The sequence below is a fragment of the Phycodurus eques genome, chromosome 13, assembly GCF_024500275.1.
Source record: "Phycodurus eques isolate BA_2022a chromosome 13, UOR_Pequ_1.1, whole genome shotgun sequence".
Taxonomy (NCBI): Eukaryota; Metazoa; Chordata; class Actinopteri; order Syngnathiformes; family Syngnathidae; genus Phycodurus; species Phycodurus eques.
Window position 1 is genome coordinate 3,120,030 of NC_084537.1, and position 25,080 is coordinate 3,145,109.

At 43.8% G+C, this 25,080-nt stretch overlaps 1 protein-coding gene across 12 annotated transcripts in view; it reads right to left on the reverse strand.

Annotated features, from left to right (window-relative positions):
- Positions 1–25,080, reverse strand: part of depdc5 (DEP domain containing 5, GATOR1 subcomplex subunit) — a 222,700-nt gene that overhangs the window by 195,277 nt on the left and 2,343 nt on the right. For 4 of the 12 annotated variants that reach the window (XM_061695212.1, XM_061695211.1, XM_061695210.1 and 1 more), the window contains exons 2-5: positions 17,486–17,553; positions 17,311–17,398; positions 17,131–17,177; positions 2,699–2,784 (exon numbers count right to left, since the gene is read on the reverse strand). In XM_061695212.1, coding sequence (XP_061551196.1) covers positions 2,699–2,784; positions 17,131–17,177; positions 17,311–17,398; positions 17,486–17,543 — 279 coding nt within the window. In that variant the 5' untranslated portion in view covers positions 17,544–17,553. Of the gene's footprint in view, positions 1–2,698; positions 2,785–3,996; positions 4,087–4,186; positions 6,346–6,380; positions 6,450–17,130; positions 17,178–17,310; positions 17,399–17,485; positions 17,554–25,080 lie in introns of those variants that run through there. The other 8 variants (XM_061695216.1, XM_061695213.1, XM_061695218.1 and 5 more) reach the window with 8 other exon arrangements.

Here is a 25,080-nt window from a genome sequence, read left to right on the forward strand (position 1 = left end):
TGAATACCTTCTACTGCAGATAAGAAAAGGACACTTTCACACCCCACACCCACCCGGCCCCACCACCGAACACAATCACACCTCTGACTTCTGCGTTAACCATCCATGAACAGGATGTGAGACGCATCTTCAAACAACAAAAGATTTAACAAACTGGCAGGCCCAGACCATGTGGCCCCATCCTGCCTCAAAGTCTGTGCGGACCAGCTCGCGCCAGTCTTCACTCAGATCTTCAATAGATCTGAGTGAAAAGATCTGAAATGCTCCACCATCATTCCAGTCCCCAAGAAACCTGTAATCTTGGGTCTAAATGACTACAGGCCTGTCGCCTTGACATCTGTGGTTATGAAGTCTTTTGAACATCTCGTGCTGGACCACCTCAAGAGCGTCACAGGTCCCCTGCAGTTTGCCTACCAAGCGAACAGGTCTGCGGATGATGCAGTCAACATGGGACTGCATTTCATCCTAGAACACCTTGACAGTGCAGGGACCTACGCGAGGATCCTGTTCGTGGACTTCAGCTCAGCGTTCAACACCATCATCCCTGAACTCCTTTCATCCAAGCTTCTCCAGCTCAGCGTCTCACCTGCCATCTGCCAGTGGATTTACAGGTTTCTGACGGGCAGGACACAGCAGGTGAGGCTGGGGAGGCCACCTCATCCACACGCAGCATCAGCACTAAGGCGCCCCAAGGTTGTGTCCTCTCTCCGCTGCTCTTCTCTCTCTACACGAACGACTGCACCTCAGCGCACCCGACTGTCAAACTCCTGAAGTTTGCAGATGACACCACTGTCATCGGCCTCATCAATGACGGTGACGAGTGTGCATATCGACAGGAAGTGGAGCGGCTGGAGCTGTGGTGCGGCCGACACAACCTGGAGCTGAACACGCTCAAGACTGTAGAGATGATCGTGGACTTCAGGAGGCATCCTGCCCCTCACGTTGTCCAGCTGCCTTGTGTCAACCGTCGAGACCTTCAAGTTCCTAGGAATTACAATCTCTCAGGACCTGAAGTGGACGACCAACATCAACTCCGTCCTCAAAAAGGCCCACCAGAGGATGTACTTCCAGCGGCTTCTGAGAAAGCACAGCCTGCCACAGGAGCTGCTGAGGCAGTTCTACACAGCGGTCATCGAATCAGTCCTGTGTTCTTCCATCACGGTCTGGTTTGGTGCTGCTACAAAAAAGGACAAACGCCGACTGCAATGGACAATCAAAACTGCTGAAAGGATTGTCGGTACCCATCTACCCACACTTGAGGACTTGAACGCTGCCAGAAGACAAGAGCGTGCAAAATCCTCTCGGACCCTCCGCATCCCGGTCACCAGATCTTCCAGCTCCTTCCCTCAGGTAGGCGCTACCGATCAATGCAAACTAGAACTAGCAGACATTCCAACAGCTTCTTCCCTCTTGCAATCAACTTCTTAAACACCTAATCTACAATTCCATTACAATATGCTGGCAATTTTTTGACTTGAGTTTGTTGTCACATTTCTGTGGGGCCAATTATATATTACTCGTGCACTCACTGTAGTTGTCTCGCCACGCTGCACTATTTGCATATCGGTTGTTGACCAATACTGGCCACTCATGCTAGAGTAGCATCTGCTACTAAAGATTATTCTGATTCAAGTTGTGTGTAAAATAGTCACCGCTTAGTCAATTCAATTGGATAGTCTGCATAGCCCTTTTGGCCATTCCTCATGAAAAACATTGATTTAATTTAAGATTAGATTACGCGCATCTGTTGCGGCAAAGCTTAAAGCTTGTGTCAATACAATATGCTATTTTGGCCATTTTGTTTCAGTGACCAAAGTCTTTCAGTCTGAAACCTAGATGCACTTTTGGGCCATTTTCAGCCGAAACATATCGGTGCATTACTAGTTATTTAACACAATCGCTGGTTTGAAGATGGAGTAGGAAAAAGGCGAGATTGCCGTGCCTGAAATAGAAGTTGCATCTTCGTCGCAAGCATCATGCCGCAGTCAATGAACAAGCTGGGGCAAAATGTAAAACGAAAAACCAAAGTCAACCGAAAATACAAGTGTTTTGCACGAGTCACTCAGTATGACAAAATGTCAACTTGTCGGGGGGGGGAAAAAAAAATGAAAAACATTATGAAATAATTATTATTTATTTATTTATTTTTAAATAAAATCACAGAAGCCACAGTGCATGTTAGATTGCTAAAGGCCTGATACCCATCTACCTGGTTGTGAAGAAAATCTTCTGAGATCTGATCCAACTCCTCGAAGCAAACTACATGATGCCAAGTCAAAAGTACTTCACTTGAGTTGAGTTACCTTGATTCTAAGGCTGAGACTCGGGGTGTATATTCCCACTCGTTATTTGTAAGGACGCAAATGAGCAAATAACGAATCAATTCGATTTTTTACTCCTACTACTATTCCAAAATAATAGCCCAACAAATGAAAAGTCGTGGTCAAAGTTCTACTGGAGGTCGGCCAAACCTTTCAGACATTTATTTTAAACATTATTTTAAACCCATGTATCATTTTCCTTCCACAATTATACAGCACGTTTACATTTGTGGTTTTAATGTGACAAAATGTGGAGAAGTTCAAGGGGTATAATGCATAATATATTCCTTGTGCGTTTTGAAAATACTTGTCCGATAAAGACCATTCTGATAATACTTTTCAAAGCAATTGTACAACGAGAAATTAAGTTAACAAACCTTTGGGTCAACAACATTAACAATGACATCTTGGTATGCACGGAGTCTGAAGGCTTGTGCCACAGCCTGATCCACACTGATTGTCTCTAAAGAAGAATGTAAAAGGAAGGGATTCAAGTAATTTACAAGTTAATAGCTCTCTGTTCCAACATTCATAAATGACTGTCACAAGCTTGTGCATACACACATCCTCCATGAAAGAAAACACAGCTCTTTCAGTATTTTGACAGGGGAGGTAACATTTATTTTAATTATAGATAGAGAGACAAGATAGATAGATAGACAGACAGACCGATATGTGGGTGATTCTCACGAAAGTCCAGCACGAGGATTTTAAAATGCCCTTTTGTACAGACACAATTAGGGTCTGAAATAACTATAAAACATATTTTTAGAGGTTTTAAATATTTCCTGTATGTTTTTTTTTTTATTTTTTCAGATAAAGTCCGTAAAAAAAATCTCATTACCGCAACATTGCATTACATTAAAAATATAGGGTTAAACATTTTCGGCAATGTTAAAGTATATCTTTATTACTCATGCTCAAAGATGTGCATAACTCTATAGAGATTAATTTTTCATATTTAAAATTTTTTGTAATTTCCTTATATCTTTCATTACCAAAACAATTGTACTGATTTATTGACTGACTTATTGAATTGCTTTGTTAAAAAATAAGACAGGTGTTTTTTTGTTTTTTTTTATGTAGCAGGCATTAAATAATTAGTATTTTATAGTCTGTTCATACATTTTAAAACAAACCATGACAATAAAATTCTTACTGAATTCATTAAAAAAAAAAGTCCATGTTGGGGTAATGAGCATGCCATGTCGGTAATGAGGATCAATATTTCGGAAATGAGACAATGGTTCTGATACCTAACCATATTTGACAAATCAAACGCATACCATTTTTAGAAGGATATTTATTTCGTAAAGAGTATTTACTTTTCTCATAAACATCACAGTACAACATACAATCTTAATAAACAATTATTTCTTGTAGTCTACACTGTACCGCTAGTCATGACATTCTATCAAACACCTGAGAATGATTTCATTTGAAGAATTTGAATAGCAACAACTACAATATTTATGACCAAGTTCGTCAAACAACTTAAACATTAAATGGAACAGCTGCTTTTACCAATCACCTTTCCTTCCCACCTGTACCTTATTCATTAGCATTTTTTGTTTTTTGCCCATATGTCTGGTAGGACGCAGAAGTGTCTAGCAGTGGCGGCGGCAAGAAGGGGTTCTGGGATTATGTCCCGTATCTCCTGACAATAGAACCAGACCTTCTCTTCTGGATATCTGATGCTCGGGACATAGAAGCGGTTTTCCCCAACACGAGTCATGGTGTCCACTTCGTACTGCTCTTCGGCAATCTGTTTTAAGAAAATATTTTATGGTCTCTACAATTTTATTCTGAACAGCAATAATATAACTGGAGAGACATATTAACAGAAATCTTGAAATGTAATTCACCTGTGTGACTGTACCGGGGAACAAGTCACCATCATACTCGACCAGGACCCATTGCCGAACCTCAATGGTGGCCTTGGTGCTGTCAGGTTCCGCTTCTCCTCAGTCAAACAACACATGGCACACTGAACGAAAGCACGTGCAGTTTTCCCCTCAAAAGCAAGACATCTCTCGTGTATTGATGACTCCTGGTTTTGTTGATGTCAACTGTTAGGATGGAATTAAAAAAACAAAAATGAACACAGTCAACAAAGTCGTCTTTGATGACTGCTCTCTATTTTTTTTCTTGCAGTGTTCTCCGTAGGGTGGAAGCCTCCATTGGCCTGGTTCTTCCCAAACGTTTTTCTACGCTTTCTTCTGGTGTTCTGGTTGCTGTTTTGATCAGATTTCTATCCAGTTCCCATCTTTCTATTTCTTCATTCTCACAATTCTCTCTCACTTACACAAGATTTTGGTGTTAAATCCAGAAGTAACTGCTGTTCCTTTTTCTTTTTGTAATACTTTGCTGAATTATTCCTCCGTTGCTTTTTTTTTTTCATTTTCTGTCTACCATACAGATCCTGTGTTTTCAGTTTACCAGCTTCCTTACGTTTTCGATACCTGGAGAAGGGGAAAAATTCTAATGTATTTGTGTCAGTGCAAAAATTCACCTTTCAAAACTTTAGCCTATGATCAAAATTGTTTGTGTGTGTGTTTGGGAGGTGTTCGAGTGGTGGTACAAGTGTTGGTCAACCTAACCCAAATTATATTTTCCCCTGTAAACACCCTAACCTCTCTCTCTCTTTTCTTTTGTATTCCTCAAGTGAAATTGGATCGTAAAAAAAAAAATGGCTGCCCTATGCTTTGCCAGCCTCTCTTTAGCTGCTGTCTTCTTCTTTTCAACTGAAGCTTGCCTGCAACAAAATTCCATACTTATGTAACATTTCATTAAAAAGACAAATACAGAAAGAAAGGTGGAAATAGATTGTACTAATGCAAAACTATTTAGTCAGACAAATTATAGTAGGTAGCCTCTCCTGTATCCACATTTTTAATAGCCCACCAGGCTGGCTGGGTTGTAATAGATGACTTATTACACAATCTGTTCAAAAAGTGTTAAATGTGATAAATATGTTATACAGGAAGTCCTCGACTTACAAACGAGTTCCATCCCTAGGTTGGCGACGTAACCTGAATTTCACCGTTAAAGTTGAAATTTACATCGAAATACTTCTGTTACGGGTATTGTCCCACGTGATTGTGACACCAAGCTCAGTGTGTGTGGGCGTGTGCGTCGATGTGTGAGTGAGACGGAAGTGTGAAGGAGGTAGGAGCGCGCGCAGGTGCAAGTGTGTACAGTGGAAAGTGTAGTGACGGCGACCGGGGAAGACTAGCGATTAGCGGAGGACCCGTTGACGTTGAATGTGCAGAGGAGCTAATAAAGCCAGTAAAGCAGCAAATCGGTGCTTCGTCCCTTTAATGTTGCCACCTCTAAGCAAAGCTGTGCAACGAGAGAAGGGAGTTAACCCCGAGGACAACCTCGGCTCTGGAGAACGTGTCTCCCCTGCGTCTCCCGACCATGGTCAGGTGACCGTAGCAGGAAAGGTTAACACTTTGTATAAAGAAACTAAAATACATTAAAATTAAAAAAAATAAGATGCTGTACTTACCATTACTGCTGAACGTGTGAAAAAAAAGGAGGGCGAAAAAGGCAAAGATACTCCCGGCGCACAAACACAGACAAGCACTATGCACTAGTAAGCAGAAACACTATGGTGCTGGGGACAAAATGGCGGACGAGGCACAGGCGTCGTAAAGTAGAAACGCCATAGGTCGAGTACGTCGTAACTCGAAGACTTCCTGTATATGGAAATGAGCAAGCAATATTATGCATTTCCCTCCTTTATTCCCTTGTTTCTCATCACCGAAACATTGACTCTCTCCACCGCAACAGGCCCAAAATTGTTGCGTGAACGATAATGGTGTTGCGACGGATGAGTGACATTGAAGTTTAATGCTAACTGTGGAAGCACCATGTGGGCTAGCTAAACTTTTCTTCGCGGTTTGTGTTAAGACCACAGTAGGGTATATACTAATAAAAAAAATTAAAACGGAAATTGTTTTCCAAAACTTCACATTTCGGTAATCAGAGCTAAAAAGTTGTATAGGCACTAATATAATCAAAATTTTATCTGGAAAGAAGAAATTAACTCCTTACCCGGTAGCCATCTTGAGTGTTACAGTCAATACTGTCCCATCCAACAAAATTCCTTGCAAATGTAAGTTCCTTCAAGGACATAAACAATGATTGAAATTTGTTGCGGAGAATGAGAAAATTGGTCTTGGACACATTTCTATTCCTTATTATTTTCACATTTGCCAGTGATCACTAAATACGACGTTTCTTCACTGTAACTGTTTACATTATAACATGCATAAAAGTTTATTCTTTTTAAAATCTTTATTAATTAACAGTATTTTGATCTCATAGAACCAAATCTAGCTATAGACACGTTGAGGGAATGAGAAATGTAACCTTAAAAGTGAAAAAATAAGTGTGTATTAATGGTTATTTGATACCATGAGCAAAATAGTAAATAAAGATGTTTATAATGTTATCATTATTTTGATAGCATCAACTTACCATAAAAATGCTTCATACCATCTCATAAATCTAATTTCGTGAGAATCACCCATACGGTCCCCTCAAAAAGCATTCGAACGGCAAAGTCAATTCCTTTGTTTTTGTTATATACTGAAGATATTTGGGTTTCAGATCAAAAGATGACTGAGATAAAGGTTCAGAATTCCAGCCTTTATTTCATGGTATTTACATCTAGGTGTGTTAAACAACTCAGGAGAGAGCACCTTTTGTTTTAACCCACCCACTTTTCAAATGAGCAAAAGTATTGGAACATGTGACGGGTGGCTGTTTCTAGTTGCTCAGGTGATGCCTTTTAGATTCATTGCTTATGCCCCTGGCAGGGTCACCCATGGCAAACAGGTCCTAGGTGAGGGAACAGACAAAGCACGGCTCCAAAAACCCCTATGACGAATACAATTAATAGATTCAGGTTTCACTTGCCCGGACGCGGGTCACTGGGGCACCCCTCTGGTGCCAGGCCTGGAGGTGGGGGTCGAAGGCAAACGCCTGGTGGCCGGGCCTGCACCCATGGGGCCCGAAAGGGTAACAACCTGAAAGGGTAACATGGGCCCCCCTTCCCATGGGCTCACCACCTGTGGGAGGGGCCATAGGGGTCGGGTGCAGTGCGAGCAAGGCAGTGGCCGAAGGCAGTGGCCGAAGGCGGGGACCTTGGCGATCCGATCCCCGGCTACAGAAGCTGGCTCTAGGGACGTGGAATGTCACCTCTCTGGCAGGGAAGGAGCCCGAGCTAGTGTGTGAGGTCGAGACGTTCCGACTAGATCTAGTCGGACTCGCCTCCACGCACAGCTTGGGCTCTGGTACCAGTCCTCTCAAGAGGGGTTGGACCCTCTTCCACTCTGGAGTTGCCCACGGTGAGAGGCGCCGAGCAGGTGTGGGTATACTTATTGCTCCCCGGCTCGGCGCCTGTACATTGGGGTTCACCCCGGTGGACGAGAGGGTAGCCTCTCTCCGCCTTCGGGTGGGGGAACGGGGCCTGACTGTTGTTTGTGCCTATACACCAAACAGCAGTTCAGAGTACCCACCCTTTTTGGAGTCCATGGAGGGGGGTGCTGGAGAGCGCTCCCGCTGGGGACTCCATCGTTCTGCTGGGGGACTTCAATGCTCACGTGGGCAATGACACTGAGACCTGGAAGGGCGTGATTGGGAGGAACGCCCCCCCACCCCGATCAGAACTCGAGCGGTGTTCTGTTATTGGACTTCTGTGCTCATCACGGATTGTCCATAACAAACACCATGTTAAAGCATAAGGGTGTCCACACGTGCACTTGGCACCAGGACACCCTAGGTCGCGGTTCAATGATAGACTTTGTGGTCGTGTCATCGGACTTGCGGCCGCATGTCTTGGCCACTCGGGTAAAGAGAGGGGCAGAGCTGTCAACTGATCACCACCTGGTGGTGAGTTGGCTCCGATGGTGGGGGAAGATGCCGGTCCGACGCGTCAGGCTCAAACGTATTGTGAGGGTCTGCTGGGAACGTCTGGCGGAATCCCCTGTCAGAAGGAGTTTCAACTCCCACCTCCGGCAGAACTTTCCTCATGTTCCGGGGGACGCAGGGGACATCTAGTCCGAGTGGACCATGTTCCGCGCCTCCATTGTTGAGGCGGCCGACCGGAGCTGTGGCCGTAAGGTGGTTGGTGCCTGTCGTGGTGGCAATTCCCAAACCCCTTGGTGGACACAGCGTTATAAATCAAGCTATTTGATATATGAGGGGCACCACGAAGCGACGAGAAACCAGTCTCTTATTCGGAAGGTGGCTACACTTTAGAAACTTGAGTCCTTGACTTCCAGAGGTTATTGTCCCAAACTCAAACACGCCCACACACACGATACAAGTCGTGGATTTTATAGAAAATTTAAATATCAAAAGGTGGATACTAACGGTGAAGGATGCCGTCAAGCTGAAGAAGGAGTCCTATCGGACCTTTTTGGCCTGTAGAACTCCTGAGGCAGCTGATGGGTACCGGCTGGCCAAGCGGAATGCAGCTTTGGTGGTCGCTGAAGCAAAAACTCGGGCATGGGAGTTCGGTGAGGCCATGGAGAAAGACTTCCGGACGGCTTCAAAGAAATTCTGGTCAACCATCCGGCGTCTCAGGAGGGGAAAGCAGTGCACCACCAACCATGTGTATAGTGGGGATGGGGAGGTGCTGACCTCGACTCGGGACGTTGTGAGCCGGTGGGGAGAATACTTCGAAGACCTCCTCAATTTCACCGACACGCCTTCCCGTGAGGGAGCAGAGTCTGGGTTCTCTGAGGCGGGCTCTCCTATCTCTCGGGTTGAGGTCACCGAGGTAGTTAAAAAGCTCCTCGGTGGCAGGGCCCCGGGGGTGGATGAGATTCGCCCGGAGTTCCTAAAGGCTCTGGATGTTGTAGGGCTGTCCTGGTTAACACGTCTCTGCAACATCGCGTGGACATCGGGGACAGTGCGTCTGGATTGGCAGACTGGGGTGGTGGTCCCCCTTTTTAAGAAGGGGGACCGGAGGGTGTGTTCCAACTACAGGGCAATCACACTCCTCAGCCTCCCTGGTAAGGTCTATTCGGGAGTGCTGGAGAGGATGGTGCGTCGGGAAGTTGAATCTCAGATTCAGGAGGAGCAGTGTGGTTCTCGTCCTGGCCGTGGAACAGTGGACCAGCTCTACACCCTTGGCAGGGTCCTCAAGGGTGCATGGGAGTTCGCCCAACCAGTCTACATGTGTTTTGTGGACTTGGAGAAGGCGTTCGACCGTGTACATCGGGGAGTCCTGTGGGGGGTGCTTCGGTCGTATGGGGTACCAAACCCCCTGATAGGGGCTGTTCGGTCCTTGTACGACCGGTGTCAGAGTTTGTTCCACATTGCTGGCAGAAAGTCAGACTCGTTTCCGGTGAGAGTTGCACTCCACCAAGGTTGCTCGTTCTCTCCGATTCTGTTCATAACTTTTATGGACAGGAGCTAAGCCGATTCTGTTCATAACTTTTATGGACAGAATTTCTCAGTGCAGCGGAGGCGTAGAGGGGGTCCGGTTTGGTGGCCTCAGTATTGCATCTCTGCTTTTTCCAGATGATGTGGTTCTGTTGTCTTCATCAAGCCGTGACCTCAAACTCTCACTGGAGCAGTTCGCAGCGAGTGTGAAGCGGCTGTGATGAGAATCAGCACCTCCAAATCTGAGACCATAGTCCTCAGTCGGAAAAGTGTGGCGTGCCCTCTCCAGGTCGGGGATGAGATCCTGCCCCAAGTGGAGGAGTTCAAGTATCTTGGGGTCTTGTTCATGAGTGAGGGAAGAATGGAACGGGAGATCGACAGGCGGATCGGTGCAGCGTCTGCAGTGATGCGAACTTTGTATCGATCCGTTGTGGTAAAGAAGGAGCTAAGCTGAAAGGCGAAGCTCTCGATTTACCGGTCGATCTACGTTCCTACCCTCACCTATGGTCATGAGCTGTGGTTCACGCTGGAGAGACTACATCCTTCGGCTGGCCTGGTAACGCCTCGGAATCCCCCAGAAGAGATTGATGAAGTGGCTGGGGAGAGGGAAGTCTGGGGGTCCCTGCTAAAGCTACTGCCCCCGCGACCCGACCTCAGATAAGCAGTAGAAAAAGGATGGATGGATGGATGGACAACAAATTGAGGGATAACTAGTTTTGAAAACAGAAGACAAGGATAATAGTTTGTTCAAGTATTGTTTAAGTTACTGTAGAAGAAGGTTTCCAAAACAGAAAAATGCAATATCTCAACATTATTATTATGACAATTTTGGAATTTGGGTACAGATTTTAGCAAAAAAAATAAAAATAAAAAAAATAAAAAAAATAAAAAAAATAAAAAAAATAAAAATCACAGAAGATGACAAGCATGATTTGCTTTCGCAAATACAATGATGTGACCCGCCACATACAATGATGTGGCCCGCCACATCTGGCCCCCGCCTTGAGTTTGACACCTATGCATTAGCTAGTGCTTGATTTCGGCTTTGGGTTTCACCTATGAAAACTGCATTTGCTGTTAAGCAAACAACATGAAGACCAGAATGCTGTCTATGGGAGAAAATCAAACTATTTTGAATCTGGGAGAAGGGGGGGGGGGGAATAAAATACCAGACAAAAGTCAGTGACATCTCTGCCGACCAGGGCAGGGGTGAAGGTATCACAACCCACTTTTCGAAGAAGACTTCGAGAGAAGAAATATACAGGTCATACCACAAGATGCCAACTACTCATCAGCAAAAAGAATCAGAAGGCCAGATTGGGTTTTGCAAAGAAGTATAGAGATGAGCCACGAAACCTTTGGAACAAAATTTTATGGACTGATGAGACCTAGATTAGGCTCTACCAAAGTGATGGAAAGGCCAAGGTATGGAGAAGAAAGGACCTGTTTGTGATCCTAAACACACAAGCTCATCTGTGAAGCATGGTGGAGGTAATATCATGGCTTCAGTTTGCATGGCTGATACTGGAACGGGCTCACTAGTCTTTATTGAGGATTTAACTGATATGATGGTAGCAGCAGAATGAATTCTTAAGTCTACAAAATCATTTTGTCTGGCAATTTACAGAAATATGTATCCAAACTGGCGGCACGCTGGGGACTGGTTAGAGCGTCTGCCTCACAGTTCTGAGGACCAGGGTTCAATCCCCGGCCCCGCCTGTGTGGAGTTTGCATGTTCTCCCCCAGCCTGCGTGGGTTTTCTCCGGGCACTCCGGTTTCCTCCCACATTCCCAAAACATGCATTAATTGGAGACTCTAAATTGCCCGTAGGTGTGAATGTGAGTGCGAATGATTGTTTGTTTGTATGTGCCCTGCGATTGGCTGGCAACCAGTTCAGGGTGTACCCCGCCTCCTGCCCGATGATAGCTGGGATAGGCTCCAGCACGCCCACGACCCTAGTGAGGAGAACCGGCTCAGAAAATGGATGGATCAGAATCAGAATCATCTTTATTTGCCAAGTATGTCCAAAAAACACAAGGAATTTGACTCCGGTATTTGGAGCTGCTCTAGTTTGCATTGATCGGTAGCGCCTACCTGAGGGAATGGAGCTGGAAGAGCTGGTGACCGGGGTGCGGAGGGTCCGAGAGGATTTTGCACACCCTTGTCTTAGTTCTGGCAGTGTGCAAGTCCTCAATGGTGGGTAGGGGGGTACCAACAATCCTTTCAGCAGTTTTGATTGTCCGTTGCAGTCGGAGTTTGTCCTTTTTTGTAGCAGCACCAAACCAGACTGTGATGTCGATATGCAGACTCGTCACAGTCCTTGATGAGGCCGATGACAGTGGTGTCATCTGCAAACTTCAGGAGTTTGACAGTCGGGTTTGCTGAGGTGCAGTCGTTCGTGTAGAGAAAGAAGAGCAGCGGAGCGAGGACACAACCTTGGGGCGCCCCAGTGCTGATGCTGCGTGTGGATGAGGTGACCTCCCCCAGCCTCACCTGCCCGTCAGAAAGCTGTAAATCCACTGGCAGATGGAAGGTGAGACGCTGAGCTGGAGAAGCTTGGATGAAAGGAATTCAGTGAAAGTGTCCTTTTCAAATCTGCAGTAGGAGGTATTCAAGTCGTTGGCTAGTGTGCTATTGTTCTCAGCTTGAGGGGATCGTCGCTTGTAATTAGTCAGCGATTGGAATGCATACCAGACTGATTTAGAGTCGTTTGCGCTAAACTGTTTTTCCCAACTTTGCTGCATAGTTCCTCTTTGCAATGTTAATTTCTTTAGTCAGCTGGTTTCTAGCTCGATTATACAGGGCCCTGTCCCCGCTCTGATATGCATCTTCCTTAGCTTGGCGAAGCTGCTTAAGTTTAGCAGTGAACCACGGCTTCTTGTTGTTGAATGTGCGAAATGATTGTTGGTACACACACACATCTTCACAGAAACTGATATAGGATGTAAGAGTGACCGTATATTCATCCAGGCTGCCAGCTGAATTTTCAAAGACACTCCAGTCTGTGCAGTCTAAACCGCTTTGAAGTTCCATCTTGGCTTCATTGGTCCACTTTGTCACTGTAGGCTTTGCGCATTTAAGTTCTTGTCTGTACGTCGGTATTAAGTGAATTAAGCAGTGATCAGACGAGCCCAGGGCTGCACGAGGTATAGCACGGTATGCGTTTTTTAAAGTAGTGTAGCAGTGGTCTAAAGTATTATTTTTCCCTGGTAGGACAGTCGATGTGCTGCTTGTATTTAGGGAGTGCGTGGTTGAGTTTAGCTTTGTTAAAGTCCCCGAGAATAATGAGGGGTGAGTCCGGGTGTTTTTTTTTCCAATTTCGTTGACTTGTTCGGCGAGCGTTAGCAATGCGGTGTTCGTGTTAGCTTGAGGCGGAATGTAGACTCCAGCCAGTATGAATGATGCGAACTCACGTGGCGAGTACAATGGTTTACAGTTCAAAAACAGCGACTCCAAATGCGGGCTGCAGTGTGTCCTGAGGTCCGTGACGTCCGTACACCATATTTCGTTGATATAGAGGCATATCCCGCCGCCCTTTGTTTTCCCCGATGATTCCATGTCACGGTCCGCTCGATGAATGTGGAGGCCGGGAAGCATGACGGCGCCATCGGGTACAGCGTCGCAAAGCCAGGTCTCCGTGAACACATGGCCGCGGAACCTCCGAAGTCTTTACTGGTCTTTAACAGAAGATGAAGCTCGTCCATTTTGTTGGGTAGGGAGCGTACATTCGCAAGGTGGATCGACGGGAACGCCAATCTGTGTCCGCGCTTGCGGAGTTTCGCCTGAATGCCGGCTCGCTTCCCTCTGTGGCGCCGCTTCCGTCTCCATGCGCTGAAAACCGCGGACGCCGCTCCGGTGAGTAACTCGGGGGAAAAAAACTGAGCGGATTTGCGAAAGTTGGTGACAGAAAGTCCGGAGTAGCCTCCTTGATGGTTAGCAGGTCTCCCCTTGTGTCAGTGAGTCGTGTAAGGTCTCCAAAGACGGACGAAAAACACAAAAACTATACCAGAGAGCACGTTACTGAGGCGCCATCTTGGCTCACCATCCAAACTAATGGGGAGAAGCTTCATCATGCAACAAGACATTGACCCAAAACACACTACCAACACAACAAAGGACTTCATCAGGAGGAAAAAGTGGAAGGTCTTAGACTGGCCAAGTGAATCACTGGACCTTAACCCAATAGAGCATGTATTTACCTCCTGAAGCGGAGACGAAAAGGAGAAATAAAAAAAGAACTGAAAGAGGCTGCAGTAAAGGCCTGGAAAAGCATTTCAAATGAAGAATGCAACAGTGTGGGGAAGTCCATGGGTCGCAGGCTTGATGCAGTTATTGCAAGTAAGGGTTATGCCACCAAATATTAAATGTTATTCACTTTAATTTAATAAATTATGTTCCAATACAAAAGGTGCTCTGTCCTGAATTGTTTAACACATCTAGATGTAAATACTATGAAATAAAAACTAGAATTCTGAACTTTTGTCTCATATTCGTCTTTTGATCTGAAACCCAAATGTCTTCAGTATAGAACAAAACCAAAAGGAATTGGCACTGGGTCATGAAACGGTTTTCAAAAGCAGGACAAAGTGGTCGAAATTACATAACGGGGGGAGCATGCGTGACGTCATTGCACTCTTGTGCGGCACTGATGCGTCCAAATATGCTATGGACGACTCTTCGACTCCTGCTGCCCACAATCAAAAGGATGCGCTCTGGTACTGATACAGTGCCGTGAAAAAGTGTTGGCCCCGTTCTCAAATTCTTTAATTTTTGCATAGTTTTCCAACTTCAATAATATCAACAAATATAACCCAAGTGAACTTAAAATGCTGTTTTAAAATGGTTATTTAATTTATTAACGAAAAAAACTGTTCAGTTACCTGGACCTGTGTGAAAAATTATCCCCCTTGTTAAATAATGAATTCATTGTCAGTAATCACAATTTTGGGTTAATTTTCACTGATCACGGCCAAGCATGATTACCTCCAGACCTATTCAATCAAGAAATCACTTAAACAGAATCTGTCCCAACAAAATGAAGTCGGACAAAAGATCTAAAAGAGCTGCAACAAAATGGCACGATCCAAAGAAATTCCAGATGTACTTGACATCTATCAGTCTGGAAAAGGTTACAAAAGCCATTTCTAAAGCTTTAGGATTCCAGCAAACCAGAGGGAGCGCAGTTATCCTCACATGGAGAAATACATGGAACAGTGGTGAAGCTTCCCAGGAGTGGCTGGCCTACAAAGATTACCCCAAGAGAACAATGATCCATCCAGGAGACCACAGAGGAACTCAGGACAATTTCTAAAGAACTGCAGACCTCCCTTGCCTCAGTGTTGATGAGACAACAATAAGGAAGAGACTGGGCAAAAATGGCATCCAATGCAGAAAAGGGCGAAAACCACTGCTGATCAAACTTACTTTTCAGAATCAGAATCATCTTTATTTGCCAAGTATGTCCAAAACACACAAGGAATTTGTCTCCGGTCGTTGGAGCCGCTCTAGTACAAAAGACAGTCAATTTACAGAACACTTTGGAGACATTGACAAAAAACAATTGTGAAAATTGGGAGGATATTATATGAATTGTGAGATGAAAGTTGAGCTTTTTGGAAGGTGTGAGTCTCGTGACATCAGATGTAAATGTAGCACAGCATTTCAGAAAAAGAACACCATACCAATAGTCAAATATGGTGGTGGTAGTGTGATGTCTTGGGCTGCTTTCTCCTTCAGGACAAGTTGCTGTGATTGATTGAACCAAAAATTCTACTCTTACAGAAAATCCTGTAGGAGAATTTTCTGCCATCAGTTTGTGCCCTCTAGCTGCAGCACACGGGTTCTGCAGCAGGATAACGATCCAAAACACACCAGCAAGTCCACTTCTGAATGGCTTAAAAAAAAAAAAAAAAAAAAAAGTGTGGCGTTGTCAAAGTCCAGACTTGAAATCTGATTGAAATGCAGTGACATGACCTTAAAAAGACGCCCATGCTCGAAAACCCTCCCATTTTTGCTGAATACAAACAATTCTGCAAGGAAGAGTGGGCCAAAATATCTCCACAGAGATATGAAATACTCATTGCCAGTTATAGAAAACGCTTGATTTCAGTTGTTGCTCCTGAGGATGGCCCAACCACTTATTAGGTTTAGGGGTCCATTAGATATTGTCCTGGGTTCCTTTGTGACCTCCTGGATGAGTCGTCACTGTGCATTTGGGGTAGTTTTTGTTGGCCAGCCACTCCTGGGAAGATCCACCGTTGTTCCATGTTTTCTCCATTTGAAGATAATGGCTATTACCGTGGTTTGCGGGAATCATAAAGCTTTAGAACTGGCTTTGTAATCCTTTGCAGACTGATAGATGTCATTTACTTTATTTCTCATCTGTTCTTGAATTTCGTTGCAGCTTTTGGCCACCTTCATTTTGTTAGACAGGTTCTATTTTAGTTATTTCTTGATTGAGAAGGTCTGGAGGTAATCCAGTTTAGATGTGGTCAATGAAAATTAACTCAGCTTTCCAAATAATGTGATTAGCCACAATTCATAATTTAACAAGGGGGGCATTTACTTTTTCACACAGGTCCAGGTAGCGTTGATAGATTTTTATCCTAAATAAAATCACAGTTTAAAAACTGCATTTTATGTTTACGTGGGTTATCTTTGTCTGACATTTACGTTTGTTTGATGAACTTAAACACTGAAGTCGGGAAACTGCAAAATATATATATATATATATATATATATATATATAAAATCCGAATTTGAGAAGGCTAGGCTCCATTTGTGGTCACGCAATGGCCACATAAAAAGCCTTCATTGAACGTCGGCTTTCTTTGGGATACTGTAAATCATTTTTACCAAATCTGTATGTACAGCTCATAACACCACAGGACATTACCATTTGTTATTGAACGTAAATAAGCGTTTAACAACACAATGACTCCCCTTGATCGGCCGTCGACTCCGACAGCTTTTCTACTAACTGACACCACATGACCATTTGGTGACGAGACGGCGAATGCTTCCATAGCTCTCAATGTTTTGATGGTATGATATCAGTTTCTGTCATGTTTTTAAATCTCACTGTAGCTCATGAATATTTGAATAAACTCATGAATCAAATTAAAATTGCAATATCTCCCAGAAAAAAACAAACGTTTTTTAAATCCTGAAATCATTCAGACCTAGTTTATAGATTGATTCCAAGATTTCTTGTGTAACTTTGTTTATTTGTTCCATGCCTATGTTTCAGAGAACTGAGACATTTAAACTGTGTGACTTTCAATTGCAAAAACCTGGAAAGAAAATGGGGTGTTCAAAACTTACATGCGTACAAATATTTTTCTTGCTCCACGTTAATGAAAAAGGTTGATTACCACTTCCATACTGTGTTAAATATCACCTGACTTACCTTTTTGAAGGTCTTCTTTTAAGCTCTTTACTTGCAGCAAAAAGGGACTATGTATTTTAAGGGGAAAAAAGGATTGGTAAGGATAGGTGAATATAAACGTTGTGGTGTAATAACAAAACAACACTCTCCCATAATCAATCTAATTTCAATAGCAACGTCCGTTCTATGGCGCAAACTCACCTGAACTCATCTGTGGGATGTGCAATTTCAATGATGTCCCAAAGACAGATTTGAGGGAAAACTTTTGGGTTGACCACCACCTCATCATCTAAACAAAAATAATGTTTGATTGCAAAATAATCTCAGAGAAAACAGGATTGTAATGTGTATGTTATCAATATTTTCTTTAACTTACCACTTCCACCAAAACCTCTCTTGTGCAGCACAAGCTTGTATGACTTATTGGTCTTCATAATGAACTAGCTGATAAAATAACCATCAGTTAATTAGTGATTTTAACACATTACATACATACAACGTGAAGCAACATTGCACTATTAGTCACTTTAAACTGCTCGAAATTGCTTGAGGACTGCATCATTTGCACAATTGCCATTATATCAGTATCATCACACAAGTGGTACACTTGTATTGCTCAATGACTCTCTCCATCTGTTTTTTTATGTCATAACTGTATATTTCATCATAGTGGCTGTTTGTTGTTATACTGGAGTGGCTCAAACTACCAGAGAAATTCCTTGTGTGTCTTGTAACAGACTTGGCCAAAAAAGCTGATTCTGACAAGGATTCCTCTGGTGCTCCCAGTGATTATACCCATCACAGATGTTGATGGAAAATGTAGACAATCAATCACCATTGCTTTCTGCACACATTCTTTCATAACTGTAAGTCATATATGTTCATTGCTTATTGGTCATAATAACGAACTAGCTGATCATCAGTTAATTAGTGATTTTAACACATTACATCCATACAACATGGAACAAGCATTCCTCTGGTGCCGCCAGTGATTATACCCATGACGGATGTTGATGGAAACTGCATATAATCGATCATCATTATTGCTTTCTGTACATTCTTACATAACTACAGTGGGTACGGAAAGCATTAGACCCCCTTAAATTTTTAACTGTTTGTTATATTGCAGCCTTTTGCTAAATTAATTTCATTAATTTTTCCCTCATTAATGTACACACAGCACCCCATATTGCCAGAAAAAAACGGAATTGTTGAAATTTTGCTTATTTATTAAAAAAGAAAACTGAAATATCACACAGCCATAACTATTCAGTCCCTTTGCGCAGTATTTACTAGAAGCACCCTTTTGAGCAAATACAGCCATGAGTCTTTTTGGGAATGATGCAACAAGTTTTTCACACCTGGATTTGGGGATCCTCTGCCATTCCTCCTTGCAAATCCTCTCTAGTTCTGTCAGGTTGGATGGTGAATGTTGCTGGACAGCAATTTTAGAGGCTCTCCAGAGATGCTCAATTGGGTTTAAGTCAGGTATCTGGATGGGCCATTCAAAAACAGTCACGGAGTTGTTCTGAAGCCACTCCTTCGGTATTTTAGCTGTGTGCTGAGGGTCAAATTATTTTTTGAAGGTGAACCTTTGGCCCAGTCTGAGGTTCTGAGCACCCTGGAGAAGGTTTTCGTCCAGGATATCCCTGTACTTGGCCACATTCATCTTCCCTTTGATTGCAACCAGTCTCTCTGCCCCTGCAGCTGAAAAACACCCCCACAGCATGATGCTGCCACCACCATGCTTCACTTTTGGGACTGTATTGGACAGGTGATGAGCAATTACCTGGTTTTCTCCACACATACCGCTTTGAATTAAGGCCAAAACTTCTATCTTGGTCTCATCCGACCAGAAAATTTCATTTCTCACCATTTTGGAGTCCTTCAGGTGTTTTTTAGCAAAAAACAAGCGGGCTTTCATGTGTCTTGCACTAAGAAGAGGCTTCCATCGGGCTACAATGCCATAAAGCCCCGACCGGTGGGAGTGCGGCAGTGATGGTTGACTTTCTAGAACTTTCTCCCATCTCCTGACTGCATCTCTGAGACTCAGGCACTGTGATCTATGGGTTTTTCTTTACCTCTCTCACGAAGGTTCTTCTCCCCCAATTGCACAGTTTGGCCAGACGGCCAGCTCTCAGAAGGGTTCTGGGTCATCCCAAACATCTTCCATTTAAGGATTATGAAGGCCACTGTACTCTTAGTAACCTTAAGTGCAGCAGAATTTCTTTTTTAACCTTGGCACAATTCTGTCTCTGAGCTCTTCAGGCAGTTCCTTTGACCTCATGATTCTCATTTGCTCTGACATGCACTGTGAGCTGTAAGGTATTCTATAGACAGGTGTGTGGCTGTCCTAATCAATTGCAATCGGTATAATCAAACACAACTGGACTCCAATGAAGGTGTAGAACCATCTCAAAGGTGATCAGAAGAAATTGACAGCACCCAAGTTAAAGATATGATTGTCACAGCAAAGGGTCTGAATACTTATGGCTGTGTGATATTTCAGTTTTTCTTTTTTAATAAACCAGCAAAAAATTTAAACAATTCCATTTTTTTCTGTCAATATGGGGTGTTGTGTGTACATTAATGAATAAAAGAATGAACTTAAATGATTTTAGCAAATGGCTGCAACATAAAGAGTGAAAAATGTAAGGGGGTCTGAATACTTTCCGTGCCCACTGTAAGTCTTATTTACACTATATTGCCAAAAGTATTCGCTCACCTGCCTTGACTCACATATGATCTGAAGTGTCATCCCCTTCTTCATCAATAATCAGAATCAGAATCATCTTTATTTGCCAAGTATGTCCAAAACACACAAGGAATTTGTCTCCGGTAGTTGGAGCCGGTCTAGTACAACAAACAGTCAATTTACAGAACACTTTGGGGACATAAAGACATTGACAAAAAACAATTGTGCAAAAAGATGGAGAGTCCTCTAGCACTTAGAGCAGTTCGAACGACTAATATTGCAATAGTCCGGTGCAATGACCATTGTGCAAAGGGCGCTGAGACTTCAAGGAGTGTATGCGGTTTAAAGTGACGAGTAGTGCGATCATCTGGGACAATGTTGGTTGTGCAAACGTTACAGATACTCCTCAATCAGTGTGCAAATGGAGCAGATGCTACTCTGGCATGAGTGGCCAGTATATGCAAATAGTGCAGCATGGCGAGACAACTACAGTGAGTGCACGAGTAATACATAATTGGCCCCACAGAAATGTGACAACGAACTCAAGTTAAAAACTTTAATATGACATTGGTCCACCTGTTACAGCTATAACAGCTTGAACTCTTCTGAAAAAGCTTTCCACAAGGTTCAGGAATGTGTGTTGGGAATTTATCATTGCTCCAAAAGCGCATTTGTGAGGTCACATTGATGTTGGACGAGGTCATGTTGTAACAGGAAAGGCCATCCCCAAACATACTTACCACAAAGTTGGGAGCAATGAATTGTACAAAAGCTCTTGCCATGCTAAATCCTTCAGAGTTCCTTTCACTGGAACTAAGGAGACAATATATTTTGGACAATTCCATGCTCCCAACTTTGTGGGAACAGTTTTTCCATTTCCAACATGGCTGTCCACCAGTGCACAAAGCAAGGTTCATAAAGACATTGATGACAGAGTTTGGTATGGATGACTTGACTGGCCTGCACAGAGTCTTGACCTCAACATGATAGAACACCTTTGGGACAACGGAGACTGAGAGCCAGGCCTTCTCGTCCAACATCAGTGTGACCTCACAAGTGCACTTCTGGAAGAATGGTCAAAAACTCTCATAAACACACTCCTAAACCTTGTGGACAGTCTTCCCAGAAGAGTTGAAGCTGTGATATCTGCAAAGAGTGGACAGTAAGTCTCAGCGCCCTTTGCACAATGGTCATTGCACCGGACTATTGCAATATTAGTCATTCGAACTGCTCCAAGTGCAGAGGACTCTGCATCTTTTTGCACAATTGTCAAAAAAAAAAAAAAAAAATGTACCGGCATTACCAGATAACTAGCAACCCTTTGCTGCTCAGTGACTTTTTTTTTTTTTTTTGTCAATGTCTTTCTGTCTCCAAAGTGTTCTGTAAATTGACTGTCTGTTGTCGTACTAGAGCGGCTTCAACTACCGGAGACAAATTCCTTGTGTGTTTTTGGACATACTTGGCAAATAAAGATGATTCTGACATCATATTGACCCTTATGGATTAGGAATGGGATATCACTTTAGTTCATATGGAAGTCAAGCCAGGCGAGCAAATACCTTTGGCAATATCGTGCATTTTACTTGCTTTATACTGACTATTAAATGACTGATTAGACTGTTGATTATGTTTGTGGTTGGGGGGATAGTTCCGATTTGATAAAATCAAAGGATGATAAAGTCAGACAAGACAATCTTCTTGGAATAATAGAAAATAATGGTAACACAACCCAAGTTTAGTGAAGACAGTGTGACTTACACATGTAGATTTGTGCTCAAAAGTTTACATACCCTGGCAGAATTTGTTAAGTATTGGTATTTTTTTCATAATATGGCTCATCCATTGCAAAACCTTCCTTTTATTTTGGGATAGTGGTGAGGCCATTTGTTCTAACATAATTGTGTGTGCCCTTTTAAATATAAAATGGCAACCGATCAAACGTTTACATGAATGTTTGGCCTGATTATATGCACACGTTGGCACGCACAGGTTTAAATAGCTATCAGGGTAAGTTTCCACACCAGTGACTTGTTTGATTGTAATTAGTGTCTTTGTATAAATAGCCAATCAGTTTCTAAGCTCCTGTGAGACCTCTGCACATTTCATCCAGGGCTGCACTGACTTTGTTGGATACTGAGCCATGGAAAAAGCAAATGAACTGACAAATGACCTGTGAAAAAAGCAAGTTAAACTTTAGAAGTGAAAATGCCAAATCAGTAATGATCAAACTCTGATAAAGAATTGGAAAATTACTGGTTCTGTTGTTTTGGGTGAAATTTTCATTTGTAACTCAAGCCATCACACAATTCAATTTGAATTTCAAAAAGTGACACTTTTAGACATTAACGGCTCCAAATATAATGATGTCCCTACCTCCAGTTGTCCCTTACGGTTTTATCATATATTCATCCCTCTCCACTGCTGCTGTTTATTGTATGTGATTGTATTTCGTATGTCTTTGTTTTATTTAACTCCCTGCAAAACAAATATCCCTCAAGGGACAATAAAGTTGAATTGAATTCAATTCCCAAGCCATGGTCATGTAGACAAAGATTTCAGCCACAATTGTGATAATGAAGATTCTTCGGGATGGAAAACCCAAAGCAACTTCAGCTGAAATACTTACATTACAGCCTTCTAAGCTAAAGAAGTGGTGCACAGGTAATTAAAAATGGCCTTAAACAGTCGAGCAACACCACAAGACAGCCCACTTACAATATGTCAGACAGCACCTGGACAAACATCAGAACCTCTGGAACGAAGTAATTTGGCGTGACTACTACTCAGCTAATAATTGTGTTGCGTGGAAAACATATATTGTCCGTAAATGTGAGCTTTAACAGCGGCGCGACGTTTGATAGCCAACCTCTTTGTAATCAACGTTCCGAGTGTGTTTTGAAACAAAAAGGTTCCCTTCTGTTTATACTTGTTGCATGACAATGTTAGCATGTACTAACAACAGTGCAGGTGATTTAAAAAAAAAAAAAAAAAAGGGAGGCACGGTGGACAACTGGTAAGAGCCTCTGCCTCACAGTTCTGAGGACCGGGTTCAATCCCCGGCCCCGCCTGTGTACTGTGGTCAAGCCAGCCTCCACTCGTTAAGTAGCAGTCAAGCCAGCCGCCCCTAATTTTGTTAATACCAGGCATTACGGTAATGGGTAGCAAACTCGCGGCGAAGCCACCTTCAAAACAAAAGCTTCCCAATAATACGGACGTCAGTGCTCTTCGGTTTAGGAATGCAACCAGCAAAGTTAATTTGAATCTTGAAATACATAACATACATAACATGAATTTTTTTTTACTTTATTTGATATCTTAGGAAAAATAAATGGCAATGGACTCCACTTTTATAGCGTTTTATCTACATCATCACAGTGCCCAAAGCGCTTTACAAAGCCTCACATTCACACACACATTCATAAACCAATGGGCGACTCCTGCAATGCAAGGCACTGCCAGGCCCACTGGGAGCAAATTAGGGTTCAGTGTCTTGCCCAAGGACACTTCGACATGCGGACAGTCGTAGCAGGGATTCGAACCTGTTCTACCTACTGAGCCAAAGCCACACCAACATAATCCCATTGGTATCGCAAGACAAGTCCAGATCTATGTGGCAGACCACCAAGGACTCCACGAAAAGAGGTTTGATGAAGATCTGATATTGTATTTCAAAATAAAAATCTCTTAAAACTGCATATTTTCCTGTCATTACCCCTGACTGAAAAAATCTGTTAAATATTTTTAATGAGATCTCGCAACACCGGTCCAGTTCTGGGGGACACTACATCACCCCAGGTCTCCAACGAATGAGCTCCCATCCAAATCTGATGTGGCATTTCAAAATAAAAGTCCCCCGAAATTGGTATATTTCACTGTCATGAACACGGATTTCAAAAATTACTTTTTTTCTATGAGTTATCGCAACACCAGTCCAGTTCTCGGGGACACTACACCACACCAGGTCTCCACTAAAAGAGGTTTGATCAAGATTTTTAAAAAATAAATAGAAAACTGTCTTTCTTTTAATCATTTAAAATATACTGTTTTCCTTCCAGTTACTTATGGTGTCGTGGTTCATTCGCCTGACTTAAATGCAGCCAGCGTGGGTTTGGTTCCCACTCAGTGATAGTCCCTACAGTATGTGTGTCCTGCGACTGACTGATGCCGATCCGACGTGGCAGGCCCAAATGTATTGTGAGGGTCTGCTGGGAACGTCTGGCAGAATCCCCTGTCAGAAGGAGTTTCAACTCCCACCTCCGACAGAACTTTGCTCATGTTCCGGGGGAGGAGGGGGGTAAATCGAGTCCGAGTGGACCATGTTCCGCGCCTCCATTGCTGAGGCGACCGATTGGAACTGTGGCCATAAGGTGGTCATTGCCTGTCATGGCGGCAATCCCCGAACGCGTTGGTGGACGCCAACGGTGAGGGATGCCGTCAAGCTGAAGGAGGAGTCCTATTGGGCCTTTTTGGCCTCTGGGACTCCTGAGGCAGCTGATGGGCACCGGCTGGCCAAGCGGAATGCAGATTTGGTGGTCGCTGAAGCAAAAACTCTGGTATGGGAGGAGTTCAGTAAGGCCATGAAGAAAGACTGCCTGACGGCTTCGAGGAAATACTGGTCCACTATCCGCCGTCTCAGGAGGAGGAAGCAGCACACCATCAACACTGTGTATAGTGGGGATGCTGACCTCAACTCAGGACGTTGTGAGACGGTGGGGAGAATACTTCGAAGACCACCTCAATTCCACTGACACGCCTTCCCATGAGGAAGCAAAGTCTGAGTTCTCTGAGGCAGGCTAACATATCTCTGGGGTTGAGGTCACCGAGGTGGTGAAAAAGTTCATCGGTGGCAAGGCCCCAGGGGTGGATGAGATTCGCCCGAGTTCCTAAAGGCTCTGGATGTTGTGGGGATGTCCTGGTTGACACACCTCTGCAACATCGCGTGGACATCTGGGACAGTGCCTCTGGATTGGCAGACTGGGGTGGTGGTCCCCCTTTTTAAGAAGGCGGACTGGAGGGTGTGTTCCAACTACAGGGGGATCACACTCCTCAGCCTCCCTGGTAAGGTCTATTCGGGGGTGCTGGAGAGGAGGGTTCGTCGTGAAGTCGAATCTCAGATTCAGGAGGAGCAGTGTGGTTTTCGTCCTGGCCATGGAACGGTGGACCAACTCTGTACCCTCGGCAAGGTCCTCGAGGGTGGATGGGAGTTTGCCCAACCAGTTTACATATGTTTTGTGGACCTGGAAAAGGCGTTCGACCGTGTACCTCGGGGAGTCCTG